Raw genomic sequence first — 23,681 nt, 5'->3', positions numbered from 1 at the left:
CGAACCGATGTGCCTTCTTTCCCCTTGTAAAATCCAAATATTTCATTAATAAAATTTTATTTAGTTATAACTCTGGAACCAATGAAAATAAGTACCACTTATAATAGGGAAGTTGAAAAGCTCACAATGAGAGCTTATTACTGCAGTTAAGAAAAAGTCCAAAATCGAAATTGTTTTTGTAATTTGGGCTTTTTTGGACATTTTTGGTTCAGTCGATTGCAATCAAAAGGGGAGGAGCACAACTAGATGTTAGAACAGCACTAAATCCAGAATTTCAACATCCTACGACTAATCGTTTTTGAGTTATGCGAGATACGTACATATATACGTACGTATAGATGTCACGACGAAACTAGTTAAAACGGATTCAGGGATAGTCAAAGTAGATATTTCCGTTGAAATCTGAAAACCGAAATTTTTCGCGATCATAATACTTCCTTTCCTTCATACAAGGAAGTAAAAATTTTTTTTTTTTTTGTCTTCAGTCATTTGACCTATTCCAAGATTCCCTATCTAGTACCTAGCACCCTCTACATCCTACATCCCTAACAATTTGTTTTACATATTCCAAACGTGACCTGCCTACACAATTTTTTCCTTCTACCTGTCCTTCCAATATTAAAGCTACTATTCCAGGATGCCTTAGTATGTGGCCTATAAGTCTGTCTCTTCTTTTAACTATATTTTTCCAAATGCTTCTTTCTTCATCTATTTGCCGCAATACCTCTTCATTTGTCACTTTATCCACCCATCTGATTTTTAACATACTCCTATAGCACCGCATTTTAAAAGCTTCTAATCTTTTCTTCTCAGATACTCCGATCGTCCAAGTTTCACTTCCATATAAAGCGACACTCCAAACATCCGCTTTCAAAAATCTTTTCCTGACATTTAAATTAATTTTTGATGTAAACAAATTATATTTCTTACTGAAGGCTCGTTTAGCTTGTGCTATTCGGCATTTTATATCGCTCCTGCTTCGTCCATCTTTAGTAATTCTACTTCCCAAATAACAAAATTCTTCTAACTCCATAATCTTTTCTCCTCCTATTTTCATATTCAGTGGTCCATCTTTGTTATTTCTACTACATTTCATTACTTTTGTTTTTTTCTTGTTTATTTTCATGCGATAGTTCTTGCGTAGGACTTCATCTATGCCGTTCATTGTTTCTTCTAAATCCTTTTTACTCTCGGCTAGAATTACTATATCGTCAGCAAATCGTAGCATCTTTATCTTTTCACCTTGTACTGTTACTCCAAATCTAAATTGTTCTTTAACATCATTAACTGCTAGTTCCATGTAAAGATTAAAAAGTAACGGAGATAGGGAACATCGGACTCCCTTTCTTATTACGGCTTCTTTCTTATGTTCTTCAATTGTTACTGTTGCTGTTTGGTTCCTGTACATGTTAGCAATTGTTCTTCTATCTCTGTATTTGAACCCTAATTTTTTTTTTTAATTCTGAACATTTTATTCCAGTCTACGTTATCGAATGCCTTTTCTAGGTCTATAAACGCCAAGTATGTCGGTTTGTTTTTCTTTAATCTTCCTTCTACTATTAATCTGAGGCCTAAAATTGTTTCCCTTGTCCCTATACTTTTCCTGAAACCAAATTGGTCTTCTCCTAACACTTCCTCCACTCTCCTCTCAATTCTTCTGTATAGATTTCTAGTTAAGATTTTTGATGTATGACTAGTTAAACTAATTGTTCTGTATTCTTCACATTTATCTGCCCCTGCTTTCTTTGGTATCATTATAATAATATATAATTTAATAACCTAAAATTCTTTACTAAATTTAATGTCGTATATATCGAGCGATATCGTTTGTCATTGTCTATATTTATCGTTGTATATGTCAATATCGACTTCGTCAGACAGTTATTACGTATATGATTTAATATTACATTATTTAGTTATTATATTATTAAATATTATGAAATTAATAACGTATAAACACTCCCGGGACAAATAATAATAAATTGTGAAATTTTCAGCGAATTCGGTTAAATAGTTTTAAGTTATTAGCGCAAACATAAAACGAAGATTGTATTTTATTAATATAGATAAGTTGAAGAGAGTCAAAATTCCGTAATGCTACTAAATTAAGCTGTTATATTTCACTACAAAGGCCTGGAATTTAAAATCGTTTGTAGTAGACTACGAGTGTAATCGGTCGTGAAAATATTTTAGTGCAATAATACATCAAAGATCATGTCGGTAAAGAACATGAACCTACCCATATACGCAACCCATAACCATTACCCAAATTTCTGTTTATTTTATCATTGTAGTAATTAGCTTATATAACAATAATTATTAATCCATAAAAAGTAAAACAATTCATTTAAAATATTAATGTTAATTACACTTTCTAGTTTCCCGGCAGTACCTCTATTGCTGTTAAACAGCAGCTATATCTGTAAAGGAAGGGTGTATAGATAGATTGGTACCAAATTTCGATATCGGGGTTTTTGCGAATGTCGACATGCACGATTTCCTGATTAAAAAATCATAGAAAGTTCCAGATGATCTATTTTGATTAATTGACCAGTGTTCCGTTCCATGTTAAGCCGGTTGGTGCTGCATTCTAGCATCTACTAGCGCTGGCCGGCGAATTAATCTAGTATGGCATTCTACGTTAGAATCCCGCCTAGTGAGGTCGCATTTTTCATTTCGTCCGGATGGACAATTCGTGTTAGTTATATTCTACGTAAGAATCCCGCACAGTGCGGTCGTGTTTTCATTCCAGTCCAAGGGGACTCATACTTTCTTCATAATATTCAAATTCAATTATGACTAAAGCGTCATACATTCTTAAGTTTAACGTAACTATTGTAATTCAATCATAATGTCAAGGGTGACAAGAAATTAAATATAACGATTTAAAAAGAACGTAGCGTTGCTTCATTTCATAATCTACCATCTCAAAAACAAAAATACAGTCCACACTAGCTCTAAATTCTACCAACCTGTCATAAAATACATAGAGTGATTACAATTTCCCCGGAAACTTCTCGGGAGATGATTCTATAGCCAAAAATAAGAAATAAAGTTCATATAAATATAAGTCAGAAAACAGTTCGTTAGTAAGTTTCGGCTCGTGAAACATTTTGTCCTCCTTTCTGTTCCCTCTGTGAAATTAAACCGTACTAAAATTCTTGGGGTACAAATCGAGGAATACATTTGGTGCTCCATTATGGTTCTTGACCTAAGAAATTGGATAAAAGTGGTCCCAAACCTCTATCTCACTTACATTTTAAGAAAAACGGGGTAAAACACGAAAATGTTTTGTTGGAAAATTCACTTTTTTAGGTTTGGAATATAATAACTATGTTACTTTAACAATAAGCAAATAAAAATTTCTAATTAACTTTGTAGAGAATTTAATTTAAAAAAAAAAATATTTAACTAACGTCTATTAAAATTAAATACACATTCAAAAAGTTCAATTTTAATTAGAAACTAAACACACAAACTGGATTGGAAAAGTGACACAATTTTAAACAGAACATTTGCATACAAATGCTAAAAATAAATTTGAAAGATATCCTTCCAAAACATAAGAAAAAATTATATTTTTTTCATAGATTGGCAATAACAGCTTATCAATCATTAAGTTTAATGTCTAGCTTTTAAATATTCATATTAATGTTGTTTATGCTGTTATTGTTCAGCCAGTCATTCACAACGGGTGATACCACAAATTCGTCTAAATTTGAAAGCTGACGGACATTTTATTAATTTATGTTAAAGTAAATAAAAATGGATTGGCTTGCTGCAGTGCGTGAATACCAAGAAAATTATCCAGATTGAAGAGTATCGAATTCTTAAAACAGATATGCTTAAATCACAACGATTTAACTTTTGTGAAAAAGTTTTACGCTGAAGAAGCAATATTGAATGCGGTATTGCAATATTGAATTACGTTTCACTTATTGAAGAAATAATGAATTACTTTCCTCGGTTTATTCCATTGCTGTTGTCACCCCGCTTTCATATTTCGCATTCAAGTGTGTGGCGAACGTTATGGGAGCAACTATTTTACCCATTTCATACTACATGCGTACAAGAGTTATTACCACCTGAATTTGATAAACGGATGAAATTCTGACAATGTTTAATTAGAAAAAGTGTACATTATCCCTGTTTCCTAAGTAGTATTCTAATTACTGATGAATCCTGTCTTATAAGAAATGGATTTGTAAGTTTCGAAACACTCACACCTGGGCAGAAGAAAATCCCCACGAGACTGCTGCTACAAGTCATTTCCAACGCACTTTTTCGTTTAATGTGTGTGTGGTCTTGGTAATAATATCATAGGCCCTTTTTTCTTACTGTCAATGCTCAATGGAGGATGGTACTTGCATTTTATGCAAACAAATATGATGGAACTCTTGAAAGATATTCTAGTTGCAGAGAGAGTGAAGATGTGGTTATTTAATCTTAACGCACCTACCGACCTACGTGGCGCGAGTGGTAGCGTCTCGGCCTTTCATTCGGAGGTCTCGGGTTCGAATCCCGGTCAGGTATGGATGGCATTTTGACACACGCTACTTGTCATTCATCCTCTGAAGCAATACCTAACGGTGGAGCCGGAGGTTAAACAAAAAAAAAAATGGTGAACCTCCTCACTACTGACATGATGTGGTGAATCCTTTAAATAACACATTTAATAAGAAGTGGTTTGGTTGAAACGGTCCAGTAAAATGGCCATCTCGATTTCCCGATCTCACGCCAGCGGCGTGTTTTTTTATTTTTTAAATATATTTTTTATTGGTTTCTTTCTGTTATTGATAAGTCTTCTGCTTGTTTTCATTTGCATTATCTTGTTCAAGCATTGATGAAAATTGTTCTGTGTAAAATCGTATCACTTTCCCGGTGCAGTTTGTGTGTTTTGTTTCTAATTAAAGTTGAACTTCTCAGATTTGTGTTTAATATTAATAGAAGTTACTAACAAAACTTTTCTCAGAATTAAATTCTGTACAAAGTTAACTAGAAATTTTTATTTGTTTATTGGGAAATTAACAAAGTTGTTTTACTTTAACCTAAAAAATTGTTATTTTTCGACAAAAGGTTTTTATGTTTTACCCCGTTTTTCCTAAAACCTAAGTGAGGTAGAGGTCTGTAACCAATTTTATTCAGTTGCTTAGCTCAAAAACCATAAGAAAGCACTAAATTTATCCCTCGATTTTTACCACAAGAATTTTAGTACGGTTTAATTTCACAGAGGGAGCAGAAACCAGGGCTAATGTTTCACGAGCCGAAACTCGCTAATGAACCGTTTTTGTTTTTTTTTTTTGCCTATATTTATATGAACCTTTTCTTATTTTTGGCTATAGAATCATCTCCCTAGATGTTTTCGTAGAATTAGGAATCATCCTTTGTATACATACACCCAATTTTAGCTTCATTGTTGACCCGACGGACTACGGGGTATCGCGGTTGACATATTTTTTGTTTGTTTTTCCCCGTCAGGATATTCTTCGAGATGTCAGCCAAACGTAAGGGACTGATTCGGGTTATAAAAATGAATAAAAAATTTCATACGGATACATACCCCAACTCGCTTAATTTTCTTGTAAAAATTGGTTCGCCGTTTTGTGTTTTCTCAATAAAAATTTATTTCTTAAGAACGGAATGAAGTATTTTGATGAAATTTGGTATACATGTACCCAACAATATTTTCTACAAAATAAAGAAGTTTGAAAATTTTACCTTTAAAAATTCTAAAATGGCGGAAATTTCATTAATAACCCTTTTTATCGATTTTTTTTTAAAATAAAATTTTGATATTGTTAAAGCAGAACGCAAAAATTATGTGTAAAAACAGGCATAAGATTATCATACTTTCCAGTCTGCCTTCCCTACGGGTAAGCTGGTAATACCCGGCTTCGCATTTATTTATTTATTTTTTTAATATGATTAAACAGATTTTATATTAATGCGAGAGATTTAATTAAAATGTTTCCTTACAAGGGAAATAAACAGCAGGATATTAAATTTGATATGACGTAACATTGCTATATTCTGTAACAGGCATTAAATATCGCTGAAACCTCTAGCAACACTCTTTAGATACCGATTTCTAAAACCTTTTACTAAATTCATTATTTAAAATCAATTTCCAAAATAATTTTTTGGAAATTTTTTCATTTTTATTTGATCGATTTTAAGCAAGAATAACGAAGTAATTAATATTTAAAAAACCAATTGTATATTTGAAATAAAAATGATAGACATGCGGAAAAACGAGAAATTTATGCAATCCTTTGCCTATTTTAATTTATGAATGTAAGTTATGGTTTACGGTATTTTATATCATTTGACTAACAGTAATGGAACTAAATTAAATTATTTTCATAATTTATGTATCGGTAAAAAATTATTCCACGTATGAAAATGAATTACGTAGTTTAATTTGAGGAGTTAATATTTCCTTCATACTCATTACATTCGTAGAATTTATGAGAGGATAAGTTAATGCAATTTTTGGAAGTGAGAGTTAAAGGAAACAGTATTATAACGGGAGAAACTCTGATGACATCAAAATACCTGTTGCTTTCCACTTTACTTTCCTTTAAACCTTCCTTGCACCATCGTTCGATAAACTACTTCCGGTTTTGTGGAAAGTACCCGAATAAAAGTTCAATTTGATTGGGTCAACAAATATAACAGATGTTTACATTTTACTCGAAAACTTTTAACAAATTTAATACAAAATTTATTGTAATTTAACGTGTAGTAAAATTCATTAAAATATTATATAATCTTATTAATACGTTGTTAATTAATTCAATTTCAAAGGCACTTTAACATACTTTAATATATTTTTATTACTCAAATTAGAATTCAGATTTTTCACTCGTTTCTGTTTCTCTGAGATTAAACATAAATAAATCCTTACATGATATAATTCTAAAAGATTAAAACATTAATTTCTCTATAAAAAGTATTTCTATTTATTTTATTTGTTTAAAAAATAATATTTCTGAAAAATGAATGGGTACGTGAAAACATCGGAATCCCAGACATTGCTCAGATAAAAGTGATGACGATAACTTTACACAATAAAGAAAGTTAACTGTATAACTTCAGTTATAGTTATAACTGTATAACTTCTTTGAATAGGCTTAGATCAATATCATCATTCTTTTTTTAACTGTTAAAAGAGCTATTCGTTCTTTTAAAAAGAACGAATTATATATATATATATATATATATATATATATATATATATATATATGTATATAATATATTAGTACCGGATTAAGCCTCTACCGGGCCCTAGTCAAAATCTTAATTTGGGGCCCCATTTATATAACTTGCGGACAGCTTCAAACAAAAACAGAAGGGTTGTCGCGAAATTCCCTTTTTGGCAACAGAAAAAAAAAAAAATACCGCCTTCTCAATTTTTATTTGATTTTAAAAAGAAAAAAATAATTTGAATTTGTTTAAATTTTAAAGGTATTATTTATTTATTTTATATTTTTTTAAAATATACCGTGTTAAACGCCAAGAGAGCCATGGATCCCATGACCCCCTTTGATCCGTCAGCGGCATTAATCCGATTTTATGACTTTATCAATTATTGTAGTGATACTTATTTGCATTATTTAAAAAACATCCTTTATATATTATATGAGTTTAAAGGACTAAAATGGATTTTTGAATTCTTTTTGAAACTCGGCTATTTTTTTTTTTTTAATTTCTTGGTAACAAATGAAGATGAAGATCAACTTAATTTTTGATGACTGTAATCTTCAAGAGAATATCTAAAAACCATAGATAAATTTTCTGAAATCAATCTTGAAAGGAATGAGGAAATGCAAAAAATTTGAACAATGATTGCAAATTTAACCCAATTACGACTTTATTAAACGAGATATTCACTAGATAGAGTTTTACAAATACTCTTCAGATAAATACTTAAAAACCATTTTCGAGTTTTTTTTAATTTTGACTGTTTAAGGGTACGGCACTGCGGCTCAACCAACACAGATAGTTACACTGTCACTGTATGTGCTACGTAACTGGCTGCACCTTCCTCCGATTACTTAAATTAAAACATGGAATGAATAAAAATGACTGCGATTGGAAATGTAAGTAACCATATAAATCGGGTGAAGACACGAGGGAGTTGCTAGTTAAAGATAGAATAAAAAAGAATTTTTTAAATATATTATTTTTTCCTGTACTTTTTTCGGGACAATCCCAACAACGGGTCTTTCGACATTTGTCTTATTTCTCTACTGATTTATCTAGTCCTTTGTTCAATCTTGGAAGAGGTCAGTTTGAGGAACATCAACCACATTTTTTATTCCCTCTTTTCACATACAGTTTTTCTCATAAAATCATTTGTACTTTCTTTGCATAATCGAAGCTATAATCCTAATTTACATTTAAATTAACTTATTTCAAATCATGAATTTACTAGAATTTTCTGCATAAATTTCGGATAAAGATAGATTTATTCCGATTCGCACCATTTGTAAATTATTAACAGTACATAAAAATTAAATTAAAAATTCATAAGCAACATATTGCTTACATATTATCATATGTAAAAATATGTAACATCAATAAACTTAATGTTAACAAATTCAAAGTGATTTACTTGCGATTAATAACCTCGAAAAGCTCTTCAATTTAGGAATAAATTAGGAATTTTTGCGAATTTCTCAGAGGAAACTCAAACTTTAGGTCCAATGACGCTTGATGACATATCTGTGGGTCATTCCAAGCAGAATAAAGAAAAAATCAGCCCGATCCGTTCAGTAGAACGCCCAAGCGGACTGGAAATAGGTTTTCCACCCTTTTTTTAATATATAAGATGTATGTATATGTATACGTTGGTGATTTGTTCCTTGAGATTATTTATGTTTTGTATCTTTTCCTAATACACTATGGCTTTCATAAAAAAAATGTTTATTTTTCCTATATGAGGAAACTTACGGGACACTAAATCTACTAGGTTATTTTATAAATACTGCAACAATCTGTTTCTCTTACTTATTTTACTTTAAAACTACTTAAGATTCGAAACATCATGGCCTAGGTTGCTGAAATTTGATAACAATCAAATCTGTCTTAATATCCACAAAAACAGTCTACGGAATTTTTTTATTCAATCCCATGTTTTAACACAATCACACTAGAAATCCTTTACTTTATTTAAGTTTTTTAATTTTCTGGTTTAAATTTTTTTGGTGAATTATTTTTATTTAATTTTAAAAGTATCGATTAATAATTCCTGGTTGTATTACAATTTGCAATCGATTTTCATTTAATTTACATCAGTGCGTGTTTGAAATTATATATTTAATACTGTCAATGGTTAAAATTGCAGAAAATTTTACTGTTTTTATGGAAAATTCAGTAAAATAATATCATATCACTTGGCGTAACATCATTCAAAGTTAAATTATTATGTTTACATAAGTAAACGTACAATAAAGCGAATTCAAATGTACGTTATCTAAATCATCTGATATGCAAATAATTTTTAGTATTCAATCATTATTATATTGTCTGATTATTACATTCTTACGTAAATAAAACCGTGTAATAAAAACAAGTAAAAGGTTAATTTTTATACTTTTTATATTTATTATGATTAGTTAAGTAAAAAATTTTAACAAATTACATATTTCAATTATATTTATATATTCTTTTATCCAAAATTGTCTTTTATTATAAAACCACATCTGAAGTAGAATTCATCTACATCCTGTTTTAAGATAATAATGTCAAATAAAAAAATATATACATTATTTTTAGAAATTAACCAAAAAAAATATGATTCAACTACACAAAAAATCTTATTTAAATTTGTTGAATCGGTATTTTCGAATAAATTTCACTTATGTTGTAGATTCTTTCTACATTTTATGGAAGAATTTCCTTTAATAGTAGTTCATAATAAATTATGTTAGCTACTACTCATTTGTGTAAAAGAATAAATAAATATTTATCACGATGGAAGAAAGATAGATTTTTTAATCTCTGTTGACAGGATTCTTTAGACAGGAAATTGCTAGATTTTCACTAGTATATTTTTTTTTTAATTCAACGTTTATTCTTTGTCATAATCACAGTATTGGAGTTACATCGTGTATATAAACATATAGTGAATCAAAAGTATTGAGCCCTTTCACAACAATTTTGAAATTGTTTCAAATTAACGCTCAAAAACGTTCAGAAAAGTTTACGGATTAGATCAGTTACTTTCTCTACTGGCTGTAATTATTATTTTTTCTTTTTTTGAATAAATCATGGGGTGATTGCAACCCATAATTTTTAAATAGAAATTTTTAAGTAAAGGATTTCATTAAGACGAGAAAAAATGTATAAAAAAAGCAATTTCTACGATAACTTAATCTAAAATTGAAAGGGGAAAACTTCAGATTTTCTCAATATTCAAACTTCAAAATCCAACTGAATATTCATTTGTCTGGTGATCCAGGTAGAATGAATAGTTTGTTTTAATTTACTTTAATTAAGATTGAGAATCAAATTAACTTCTAGGCTACTTTTCGTCTTACTACAACTAAATAGGATTTATTGTGTTCCTAATTTACATCTACTGAGAAAATGGAATCAACCGTTCGCTCAGTTGAATGAATTTACCAATAAAAATAAATCTTAATGTTAAAAAATTGGTTTTCCTTTTAAATAGCAATTGACTGATCAGCTGATTAACAGTTATTGTAATGTAAATTTAGTACCATGTTATTTGATTTCCTTTTTTACTTTTAATTTTATCAAAGTAATAATAGTTAGTATATTTCTTTTTACAGCTCTTTATTTTAAATAATTTCGATTTTTTTATCACTTGTCGTTCAGAGTTATAAACTCCTGAAAATTTCAAGTCTTCATTTTAAACAGCTTAAAAATTAAAAATATGAAGAGATTTTAATACTTTAAAACATGTACATATACTTATATATATATATATATATATATATATATATATAGTATGTACTTATAGTACATAGTAAAGTATTACTATACTATGTACGTATAGTACATAGTAGTTATGTATAGTATGTATACTTATCGTATATGTACATACATCATACTACATAATTTCATTGTGCTGAATTTCAAACTATTCTGCAACCAAGTAAAAATATGTTTTGTCAAGGGTTTTGTTATTAAAGATAGAATATTTTATTATTGTGTGATTAATTGTAATACATTATATTCTTGGCAATAAAGGTGGTTGAGGGTTGTTTTATACAATGCTTATTGCATACTCTGTGCCTTCTTTGTAAAAGCACGAATACAATATGGTTTTATGAGGATGATTTTTTTATATACGCTCATGTTTAAGTCTTGGTAATCAGATGAAATAATGACTGAGTAAAAAATGACAAATTCAAACAAGGAATCGAACCTAGGATCAGCCAGTTGTTCAACCGACTGAGATATCTAATGTTTGATGTCAAAGTTAGATGTAAGTTAATTTTTTTTTTTTAATATTTAACCAGTAAGAATATTAAAATTTTGAATCTCTTGCTAAAAACAAGAAGCATTGTTTATATTTGGTTTCTATTTCTGTATTTACATCAGATATAATCCTACATAGACCAAAGAACCAATGGACCAGTTCATTCTACTTTTTTTGTTATTGGTAGTTAAAAGAGTGATAGATTTTAGGTAACTTTGCTGATGTTTTATTTGACAGATCATTCAACAGATTTTTCTTAAAAATAAACTATTTTAAAGTTGGAAATCTATGCTTAGTTTTAATTGTACCTGTACATTATGTAAAGAGTACAACATACTCGTTTTAGAATTCTTCAATGAATTAAGCCATACAAAATACCTTGGCTTTTTTATATTCTGTTACGCCTTTTGTTTTATTATTTTATCATATGTCATATGTTTTATGATTTTAATACAATTATATGATATTATTTAGATGGCTCCTTCAATAAGGAAATGGATATTGTACAGATAAAAATAAAGAAAAGGTTTTTAATTATTTAAATACATTTTTTTTCAAGATAAGTTGTAATTTTAAAAAATGTTTGCCTTGATTTTATTCTAACAGTAAAATGAAACTGCACTGAAATTTTTATGATATAAATTATGATGCAAAATTAATAGTTTTATATGATATTACACCCTAAAAAATTCTACTAAATGAAACTAAAAACTATGTTTTTAGTAGTAGTTTTCATTAAAATTATTGCAAGTAAAACCGAATTTGAAAAAATGTTTGATGTGTATTGCTTGTAAACAGACAAACATAAACAGAAAAATTTCTGGGAAAAAATTACTATAAAGTCTATCAAAAACAGATCCAAATTTAAGAAATTTGAATTATTATTTACAATTATAACTTTAATTACCCCAAGAGAACAAAAAACTTTAATCAATTGGAATATAGTAAATAAATTTCGTTATTTTTTTTTTTTTTTTTTTTTTTTTTTTATTTATTTATGCCTAACCTAAAAAGGTTTTTCAACTCCAATTTTTTAACTGAACAATTTTTTTTGGGGGGGGATATAATGAAAATAGAGTTTTCTAAGTTTCTTTTTTTTTGAAAACTCATTTGTTCCTTAAGTGACATATTAACTGGTAATTTTATTTGTTATTGGTTTTTGCATTACTGTATTTTTGGAGAAGATTTTTTTCTAACTGTAATGTAAAAACAAAGCGTTTTTGAACATACGTTGTATAAATGAATGTTTTTTTTTCTTTATTTTCACTATACAGATAGCATATAGAAACATCCCTCATGGGATAGAATAGATTTTTATACTCCATGATTTTTATGCTATAATAAAGTAAACAATATCACTTATTTAAAATTGGCCTTGATCAAAAATTGTACGTATGTATATCAATATGATTACATATTAAAAATTTTTTCATCAAAGTCAGGTGTTTTTCATTTTAGAGATTAGATTTTTTGTGTTTTTTTTTAATTGCTTTATTATCAGCTTAAGATATCTTTCATTGTTTTTTTGTTTTGTTTAATTTTTTATATGCAATGCCTGTTTTTAATTTTTATTAATTCTTTTTTCAGGTATGCGTATATTAGTGATGCTTCTCCTGGATACGTTACCTATGCTTGGTAATGTTTTACTTTTATGTTTTTTTGTTTTCTTTATATTTGGTATTGTTGGTGTACAGCTATGGGAGGGAATTTTACGTCAAAGATGTTTCCTCAAGCCTATACAAAACGTCACATATCCTAAGTAAGTAGAAATAATTTTGTTTTTAATTTAAAAAATATATATTTATATTCTATCCACTCCAATTATGTATAATATAAATTTTTGTCTGCATGTAATATAATAAATAACAAATTTAATTTACATAGTACTTATTGATTTATTTTACTGTAATTTAATTTTTTAAGGTAATATTTTTTTTATAAAATTTGTAGGTTATTTCTCAATAATCAATAATGTTATTAAATTAGAGAAAAATATTCTTAATTTTCAAAATTAATATATTCAATAGTATCTAAAATGAATTTTACTTACTTAAACACAAGTGTGCGCACACACAGATACATGCATTTATTAAATTAATAGTATATACATATATATATATATATATATATATATATATATCCTATACATAAATATCGTATTTAAATTTTATTGAATCCAGCAATCAGTTGTGCAATTAGAATTGTGTAAATGGAAAATAGTTCATAAATGACACTCATTAAATACATTTTAATATAACATGAAAAGGAAATCAACCATACAGTCAAGAAAATTTTATATTTTTCATATTTTTTGTAACTAATATAACAAAGAATATTATCTAATCACATATTTAATAAAAATTAATTTGGGTAAATATTTAATTATTTATCTTTAAAAGAATTTTAACTTATTTCAAAGGATTTAAGTAATTTTACCACATATATGCATCATATGTGGTTATTTTGTACTTTATTTATTTGTACAGTATTTTTACATATTATATTTTTTTTTTTTCTAAAATCAATACTTATAAGACCCATATTCCTCTGTACCAATATATATTTTGTTTATTTAATCGAGGTAATATAAAATTAATTTTTCTATGTATAATATTAACAACAATAGTATTTGTTCATTTAATAATTTTTTATCTTCTAATAATTATGTAATTGTGTACTTCCACCCATTTAGTATAAAATAAGTAGGGATGATGATAAGCATAGTAATCAGGAGTTGTAAGCTGTATAGACACCACATGCAATTAAAATGTCTGACTTAACTCTACACTATAATTATAGTATACTGCACTGTTTCATTATGTTAAGTGAGGTTAAGCAATAAACAGTGTTGTCATATGTCAGGCATGACCAAAGACAAATACAACTTCTCTTTTAATTTACTGCTGTCCTTATATTTAAATAAGCATACTTGGATCACCGTGTTTCCCTTAAAAAGAATAATATAGATTATAGATGGTAGGAAGAAAATGATATGGTACAGTATATCGTTATAGAATTAAAAATAGTGACTATATGAATTAGGTCATGACTCATGACTACAAGGTCAAATAAAGTCTAAATAGAATAGTGTTGATTTTGTTTTTTGATAAAACAAGTAAGATTATTTACATCTATCTAGGGAAATACATAAAATTGATAAAATTAAAGGTAAAGAATGAATTTATATATTTTTTTTGCAATAGGAGACATCTAAATTTAAACATTAGTAAAAAATATACTGAAAATATTAACTAACACTGATTGGCCAAAGAAAATCGATAATAAATGATTGAAATTCTATATTATTGATGTACTTCTAAGTATAAATCTCACATGGTGCAATTCTTGAATTCAAAGATAGAAACTTTTTTTGAGTCATCAGTCATTCAAGTGGTTTGATACAGTTATGTATTTGTTTCTGTTCTTTCCATTTAATGGTTTTTGGAAATGGTAAAAAAATAAGTAAACATCAAAAATTATCATCATAGATATCATATTGCATTATGGTCATAGCAGTTGTAAGTGATCTGACATGAGTCACAAGTCTTCCTAAAAGCAATAAAGCCATTCTCAGAAATAATAAATATAGAATTCCATATTTAATAAGGTAAGTTAGGAGTTAAATAGTATCCCATTAATTTCTTCATTGATCTAAATATACTTTTGCATAAAACTGAATCAAAGGCATATGACATGAGCCTTATGAATGACACCACAAGAACTGGTTTGTACAGTATAATCATTACTTGTAAAAACCAATTCATATTATTGACTCAAGTATATTGCATCTGTCATAGTCACAAGAAACTCTGAGATAGAAGGTGTAACAAATTAATATACTCTTTTTTGTTAGAAAACAATGTGTTTACATAACAATTACTTTTATTTGGTGTAGCAGAAAATAATTTATTATCTATTTTATTTGTGCTCAATTATCAAAAATAAAAATAAAAATATAATAGATGTAAATCTAATTGTTGATTTATTTTTAAAATTTTAACATCTGCGTCACAACATAGAAAATGATTTATGTTCAGATATAGAGTACAGAAAAGTTTTTCTTTTGGGTAGAAACTTGTAACAGAGAAAGTTATAAGAAGATGTTTTCTAAAACATTCAGTGAAACAAATTCTTAACTTTTCTATATAAATAAGTGAAGCATAATCTTCTTACTTCTTACTCTTTCTTAAATCAATTTAATAAGAATTTATTTTTAAAATTATTTTTATAAATAATACATTTTAAATGTATAATGCAATTAAAAGAAATAATTCATTTTTACTGATAAGTTTTTATTTGAAATGTTTATGTAAAACCTAAATAATTACTTATTACAAGAAACTGTGTATTAAATGGAAGGAATAAAGGAATTATTAAACAGGATGAGTAATAAATCATTAAGTTGAAAAAACATAAAAAAATAAACTGTTTAGCTTTAATTTACTAAGCATTTGGCACTGTTTGTATTAATACAATTGCATAAATTAAATTTCCACTTACCAACAATTTAAAAAGTGTAAATCCTAGTACTTTCGGAGCTGTTACTCCATCTACAGGGATTTTCTGGGATGTTAATTTAAATTCAAATCAATAATTGTTTTTAAAATTAAACTTTTATGTTTATAATAGTCAGTCATCAAGAATAAAATTAATTCAAGCATCAATAAGACAATAACATCGTGTTTGTAAGATGTTTGCGACTATTAAGTAAACTGTGATCAGGTGTACGATAATCAATTTTTTTTTCATGAACTGAATTTATTGTAAATTTTAAATTGACAGGTTCTAAGTAATAAACTTTTTATTTTGTGCAACAAAAAAAACAAATGTTAGATTTACCTTATCATTTCGATTTGTCTTAAAATTCTGTTTAATCATTTTAAATAAAGTCGAATTATAAAACACGTTAAGATAATTAAACAAATAGTAATTCATGATAATAAGCATAGTAAAAAAGCACGGCCAGATCACAGAATGTATGTATGCAGCACTAATGTAACTGTTTGTGTAAAACAAATATATATATATGTATATATCATTTTGCTTTATAATATAACCTGACGATGGAGTAGTAATCTCAACAAAAAAATTAAGATAATCAAATTTAGCTTCAAAAAATAATGTAAATTTACTTTTAAACTTTGTTTAATTCTTCAGATCAAATAATTAGAAACTAAACAGCCAGTTTCTTTCCATGTAAGTTTCTTTAAAACTCCTTAATAATGTTTCTTATGATGAATTCTGACAAGTAATTTATGATGTTTATTTTTTAACATGAATAATTAAATTAAATATCCACTTATAGGAAAAAAATCAGAAATTATTTTTTCTAATTTGTAATACTTCTATGATAATTTGCTTTTAAAAATTAAATAAAAAAGCTTCTTATAATATTAATATACAGTGTAGTTTATTTAAATTAAATTTCAATATTTTTCCAAGATTAAAAACTTTTTAATATTTATTTTAGATCTTTTACTTTTTATGAAAAAGCTAAGAAATAATGGTTTTTTACAATATAACCACAATTTAACATTGTCATATTTGCAGAGTTTGACATCTCTGACTTGTCTTCAATCCTATTCCTGATGACCATATTTTCGATTACCTACTTCTCTTCCTCCTTAAAGCCAAATAATACTATGAAAACAGTTTCCTAAAAAAAAAATTGTTTAATTTAAAAAAGATTTCTGTTGTTCTCATGATATGTCTAAAGCTAATAGAGGCCTGCTGTCCTTATTTTCATAACAATTGCTGAAAACTGTCTATTCAATCATTTCTTATATACCTCACTCTTATCACTCTACAAGAGTAAATGATCATCCACTTCCATTACTTTTAATAAATACACTCCAATTTACCTTGATAATCAGTCAACATTACAAATCACATACTCAATAAACTCTCCAGCTAATTAAATTTTCGTGTGTAACTATGCTTCACCAAAAAGTATAATTTGAATTTTGTAAGATTAATATTAGTAAGATGATATTACTAAGTGTAATTTCCAATAAATGGTTTAATAATCAATTCTTTCCTAATAAATTTGCTGAACGACTTGTAATTCAGCTATACCACATGTTGCATATTTCTAAAAATGCGCAAGGACAAATTTTATTACTTTTAAAATCTTCTGCTTGTTCTTAGATGGCTCTAATTTGTGTTAGAAAGACATTTCTTACTCCAACATGTATTTAATCTAGTTAAATTAAAATTGATCAGTAATGTTCTTGTATTTTCCTTTTGTGGAAAACTGTCTCATCTTCTGAAAGTTGTGCATAGGATAGATAATTATTGCCTGGAAAAAACTTGATTCATTCCTCTGGATAAGGTTGTTTCTCTCATGCCATAAAAAAATGTTTTTACATAGTCTGTGAGTTCTATAATTGAAGACAGGTTCATCTGTTCAGAACACTGATTCTAGTCTAATGGTTGCAGTATATTCCTGACATATCTGTAAAGTAATACCTGGTCAATTAATGGAATATTAACATACCTGGTATTTACAAATATTATGTAGATATAGGAGTTCTTTAAATCTTTAAATTAATCCATTTATTATTCTTGAAATGCGTTACAGTTTTATTAATAGTGCCACATACTTCTGCTATGATACTCAATGTTTTTAGTAGGACATTGAGTGCAAGAATACTTACTGTACTTTTTCCTTAACCATAAACAGACCAGATTCCATGACCTAATAATGTATTTTTCTTTATAGGTAGGATAAAAAAAATCACTAAAATTTTCAGTAACTATTTATTTTATTTTTGTTCTTTTTGTGAGAATACTATATATAAAACATATTCAAAATAGTCTACCTTAATATTTTATAGAAAAATATGTATTCTAAATTAAATTTCATCCTTGTCAGTTTGTTGGTTGTTATGCAGTAACAGAGAGAAAAATATATACATGTGCATACTCACATTCATATACATGCACACTTAGGGAAAAAAGAATGAGATGATGCCAGAATACAAGAAACAAATAAACATTTCAAAATTTCAGCATCAAAGATCTTTATGAATACATTATTTTCTTCTCTTACAGAGAAGAATATTGAATTTTATCCATTTCATTACCAGTCAAGAAAATCTATAAGTGTTTTTTATGAAAAATAAATAAAAAAGATTATCACAAAAGAATAATTTAATTACACCTTATACTAAAGTATATATATAACATAAATTAATCATAATCTATTTAGGTAATAAAACAAATTTGAATATGAAATAACTTAATATTTTTATATTAGATTTTAATAGATATTACATGATACAAAACAAATAGAAATAAAACTAATTTAGATGATATTAACTGACCAAGAATATTAAAGCTTTGATATACATCCAAAACTGGAATAAATTCAGCATAGTATATAACTAAAAGCTCTACCCATTAGTTGAGCAGAATTTTTATATTTTTACATATTTATATCTATGAATGCAAAATTTTCTGGGAAAAATTTTAAATAACAGTATACTCATCTGTATCAAACCAATTTGTGACAATTTTGTGTTACACAGCATTCTGTGTGACCTTATTATGCTTCAGTTAATCAGCTAAATAATTTATTACAAAAATAAAAACTGATCTATCAACTTAAAACTAAATTAAATTACCTAATTTTACAGAAATAATATTACCTTATTGATAATTTTTTAGATAATTTTTCCACACATTCCCTTGATCCTTCCACATAAATGCCAAAGCAATTTCTTTCTGTTATCTGTATAATAACAAGCCTAACATTCCTAATACAAATTGCAAAATACTAAGGAAATCTGAATAAAGTACTGGGATTATTTAGCTGCTTTTGTGCACTTTTTATAACTTTGCAAATTTTATAAAGTAATTATATTTACTTCGGGACCCTTCATCATAAACTATAAGATATGTTGCTTCTCAAAATTTAGTTACTAACAGTAATATCCTCATCAAACCTAATTAGTATTTTATTTTCTTAAATCATTTGACAGATTTGATGCATTTAGCTATTCCTTAGGCTCCACATATTCTCTACTCCCCATATCTTCAAATATTTGTTTTATATTCTTTTAGATTTAATTATAAATGTAGTTTATTTTAAAAGAATAATTTGAAATTACTTTGTATTTAATATTTTTTATTAAATATATTTTCTTTTTAACATTGTTTTCTTTTATCATTCAATACTTTAACATGTTAATGTGGATTATGTGACCAGTTATATGTGACTAATATTTAATGAGGATATGATAAGTAGTATAATGTGTTATTTAATGTTATAAAAAAATCATGATTACTTGATTCTCTAACATCATATCTTTCAGTCCTTTTCATAACTTAGAATTCTAAAAATTTGACACTTTAAAACAAAAACATTAATAATGTTCTTCCTTCTTTACAATACAGAAGTGGAAATTCATTTCTGCTGAATCATACAGTACACATATAAGCGTAAAAATACCACTGTAGATTACTGAAAAGAATGGTATAAATTCATTAATATTATTTCTCCCCTGATCTTACCACACAGTTGTCTCAAACAAATCGTTACCAATAATTAATAAGCACTGAAAAAAGGAATCATTTTACTATAATTCAAGTAACATCTCAAAACAATTAAACATCTATTCTAAAAATAAAACAGCTCTACAAGATCTAATATTAATACTAAATACAAACTCTTCTTTTCCGTTTATTTTCAAATACAAAACTAGTAATTTTTAAAACTCATACAGAATTTTAAAGAGAAAAATAAAACTTTACACTTACATAAATTAAATAAAATAGCCAGTGAAAATGTCTGTTTCACATTTGTGGACAACATATACTTTAATACAAACTCTCTAGATGTAACATGTTTCTGCTTTACTTATGAAAAGTACAACAGTTAACATTAGTGAAAACAAAATGGTAATGCCGCAGGGTGTTTACACTAAAATAATATAATTTTTAACTAAATTTACAACAGTGTTTTATTTTTTCTTCCATTTTATTATTGTATTAGAAATATTATATGAGATTATTGTTTTATAATAAAAATGCAGTAGCAATCATGACTTCCTTATATAGTTCTTCAATTTTTTATAAAAAATTGGCTTCGATTTAAGTTTTACCCAAAATTCTCAGTTTTATATATATAATATTTATGATACAGTTAGTTAAAAGTATAAAATTCATCATAATAGCTACTTCTAAAAATAACTAAAAGAAGTAAATTTCTATTATTTTTCCTTATATATTATATATATATATATATAAAACACATTTAACTAACCTAAAATGGCAATCATAATTTTATTATCTTTTACAACTCTGTCTCCAGTTTGTTGGGAGTCACAAATAATTGTCATTCCTTGTAGAAAGTTTACAGATTGAGTTTCCAGCCACACAAGTTAAAATTTTTCTACCTCCCAGTTTTTCTTACCACTTGTTAGGTTCTAATTTACCTATAACAACAAAATTTACATCGCCTCTCTCTTTTTTCTTTCTATCCATTTTCAAGTAGATAGAAAAACTAGATTTAGATTTTGAGACAAGAAGGAGCTCCAGTTTAGTTCCTAGTTTGGATTTTTGCACAACTCCTGGAAAGAAAACAGATTTCTCAGATATTCCAATATGCAGAATTACCAAAGTAAAAACCTTCTATGAAAGAGACCTACTCCATGTAATCCAAATGTTTCCACCATCTGTGGCACATACGATGCCACATGCCACAAATGGAGCTAGGGTAGATGTATCTAACCAAGAAAAAAGGGATGAAGGGTAAAAACACATTGAAGACAAAGGAAAGAAATGACCAACCTGAAAAGAGAATTGCTCTGCTCAGAGTAATTAATTTGTTTACTCATAGAAAACATAAATTTATTTATTTATGACAATTTTTTTACAACATAAATACTACCCAATTACAGCACAAAAAAATGTCTGAATAGATTTCATAAGAAAGCTACCTATTGTAATGAATACCATGATTTGACTTCCAGAAAATGTTGACATCTTCGCGTTTCACTCCACCAGACCCCAAAATCACCGTCAGTCCAAAAGTTTATATATATATATAAACTTTTTCTTTTGGCCACAATAACTGCCATAATTTTGCACCAATCACTTTTAAATTGATACATAAAATATAACGACCCAAAATCTCAGTACAGTTCATTAATGGGCAAAATTGGACCATGGGAGTGGAAATGGGGGAGCTTTTACGAAGAAAAAAAAAATCATTATAACTTTCATATTAAGTAAAATATTGAATTCATTTAAGGTTCCTACTATTCATTGAATAAGGGCCTAAAATTTATCTAAGTAAAGTTTTTTTATATCACCAAACATTGGCCCAGGGGGTGAAAAAAAAGCATCTAAATTTTAACTTACAAATACTACTCATAAATAATTTTATTATTAATGAAATTAATTATCTTACAAAAATAAAATACTGCATCAAATCATAAAATAGTTACTTAAGCAATCAAAAATGTTGTTTACTCATTAGTGATGTACAAAGAACCTTCTGATACAGAGCTTTCTATTTTGATTTGAAAGTTCTGATTAGTTCATTTAACACTTTTTATCTACATAATTTCAAAAAGTTGTCATTTCATTTACACCTGTGTCTTCCTGATCTTTGTGCTGTTACTCTACCTCCCTCACACCCACATATCTATTCTCATTCATTCTAGTCATATATCCTTCAGTCTTTACTTACACAGGACCACCCTCAGCATGCTCCAAATATAGTGGTTGATTCTCAGTATCTTCAACAGAATCATTTTAAAGAACTTTATTCTTTGCATCTTAATTCTGTTTTAATCAATCATTTAACTGTTCATGATTTACAATGTGTTGCATGTTGGAAGAAAAGTTCTTTTGAAACAGCTGAACCGTAAAATGAACAATATAGCAAAGACATTTCCTATATTTTAGAAACAAAACAGGAATATTATGTGTTAATTTATATTATTTATTTATTCTAAACATGAAGGCAAATCCTTAAAAAATATCTAACTCTCTTTAAAGTTAGAGAATTTTTTGATTATCCATCCATTAAAAATAATGTTCTTAAATTAATAACTTTAACAATGCTTGCTTACACTTTTTTTTAATATAACAGTAAGCTTTTTCTGTAATGCAGCAAATCTTTATACTCCACTGTTTAACATTTATTTCATCATAAAAGTGAACATAATGTTTTATTACTAATGATAAAACAAATACTAGTAATTTATTTTGTGAAATATGTTTCTCTAGTATTACAATGAATCAAACAAATGTCAAATGATCTGCTTTCAGTAGCAAAATATATTGAATATCCTGTTTGTTTTTGATTGATCACGTCCTATTTATTAGAATTATAGCAATGAGTAATAGTAATAGAAAAATAGGAAATAGTAATAATATTTAAAGACAATAGGTGTATTATTTCACAGTCTGTATGAATTTACTCTGAAAAAATTGATAGGGAATTAATTTTCAGAAAATTCATGTTTATTAAAATAAATGATTTATTTTAATTAATAAAAGGAAGGTAATTCAAATTTTTAGATAACAACTTTTTCATAACTGCACAATTATTAGATAACTGCACCTTTTTTCATAAAGCTTTTAATTAAAAAGTTTTAAATTATTTATAGCATGTTAAATTTAGATTTCCTTGAGTATATTATACATTTTAGTAACTTGAAAAACTGTACTTGAAACTTTTTTATATGTTCAGTATTATAAATAACTAGCTGATGATGCATTTTTTTTAATGTCCAAGCAAAGAAAATTAGAGGAAATAAAATCCTAAACTATTTAACTGGAATTTTTTGAAATTTTTCCAAATTCCCCATTTTTCAAGTGCAATTTTCTTCACTTTACTTTTTAGGAATATATTTAAATTAAATAAATAAATATATTTTCACATGTTTAAAATACTTTTCTTGTAGTAATAACCAGTTTAAAAATAACATCATTTCAAATTTTAGTTTCTTCTTAACTTTTTACTTTCTTTTGAATTTATAAAATTAATTTTTTAATCATTGAGCTCTAAATAATTTCTTTCCTTATTTTAAATGACTTTTTTTTCAAAACAGAGTGTCATAGAACAAAAAAGGAGAAGACTTGTTGGCTTTGTTTAATTAAATTAGACAGTAAAGAATCAGCCAATTGTAGGCTAAAAATTAATCATTTTCCCCTTAAAAGAAATAAAAGAAATTTTAAAAAAAAATAGAATAAGTAAAAAACGAACCAATTTAAA

General features: G+C 27.0%; 1 protein-coding gene across 1 annotated transcript in view; it reads left to right on the top strand.

Annotated features, from left to right (window-relative positions):
- Positions 1–23,681, top strand: part of Ca-alpha1T (Ca[2+]-channel protein alpha[[1]] subunit T) — a 276,487-nt gene that overhangs the window by 70,250 nt on the left and 182,556 nt on the right. Inside the window, exon 4 of the mRNA XM_075375644.1 lies at positions 13,040–13,211. Coding sequence (XP_075231759.1) covers positions 13,040–13,211 — 172 coding nt within the window. The remainder of the gene's footprint in view (positions 1–13,039; positions 13,212–23,681) is intronic.

Source organism: Lycorma delicatula, chromosome 9 (genome assembly GCF_047948215.1).
Source record: "Lycorma delicatula isolate Av1 chromosome 9, ASM4794821v1, whole genome shotgun sequence".
Taxonomy (NCBI): Eukaryota; Metazoa; Arthropoda; class Insecta; order Hemiptera; family Fulgoridae; genus Lycorma; species Lycorma delicatula.
Note: the sequence above shows the minus strand (reverse complement) of the source record. Positions and strands in the feature narration are given on the sequence as shown.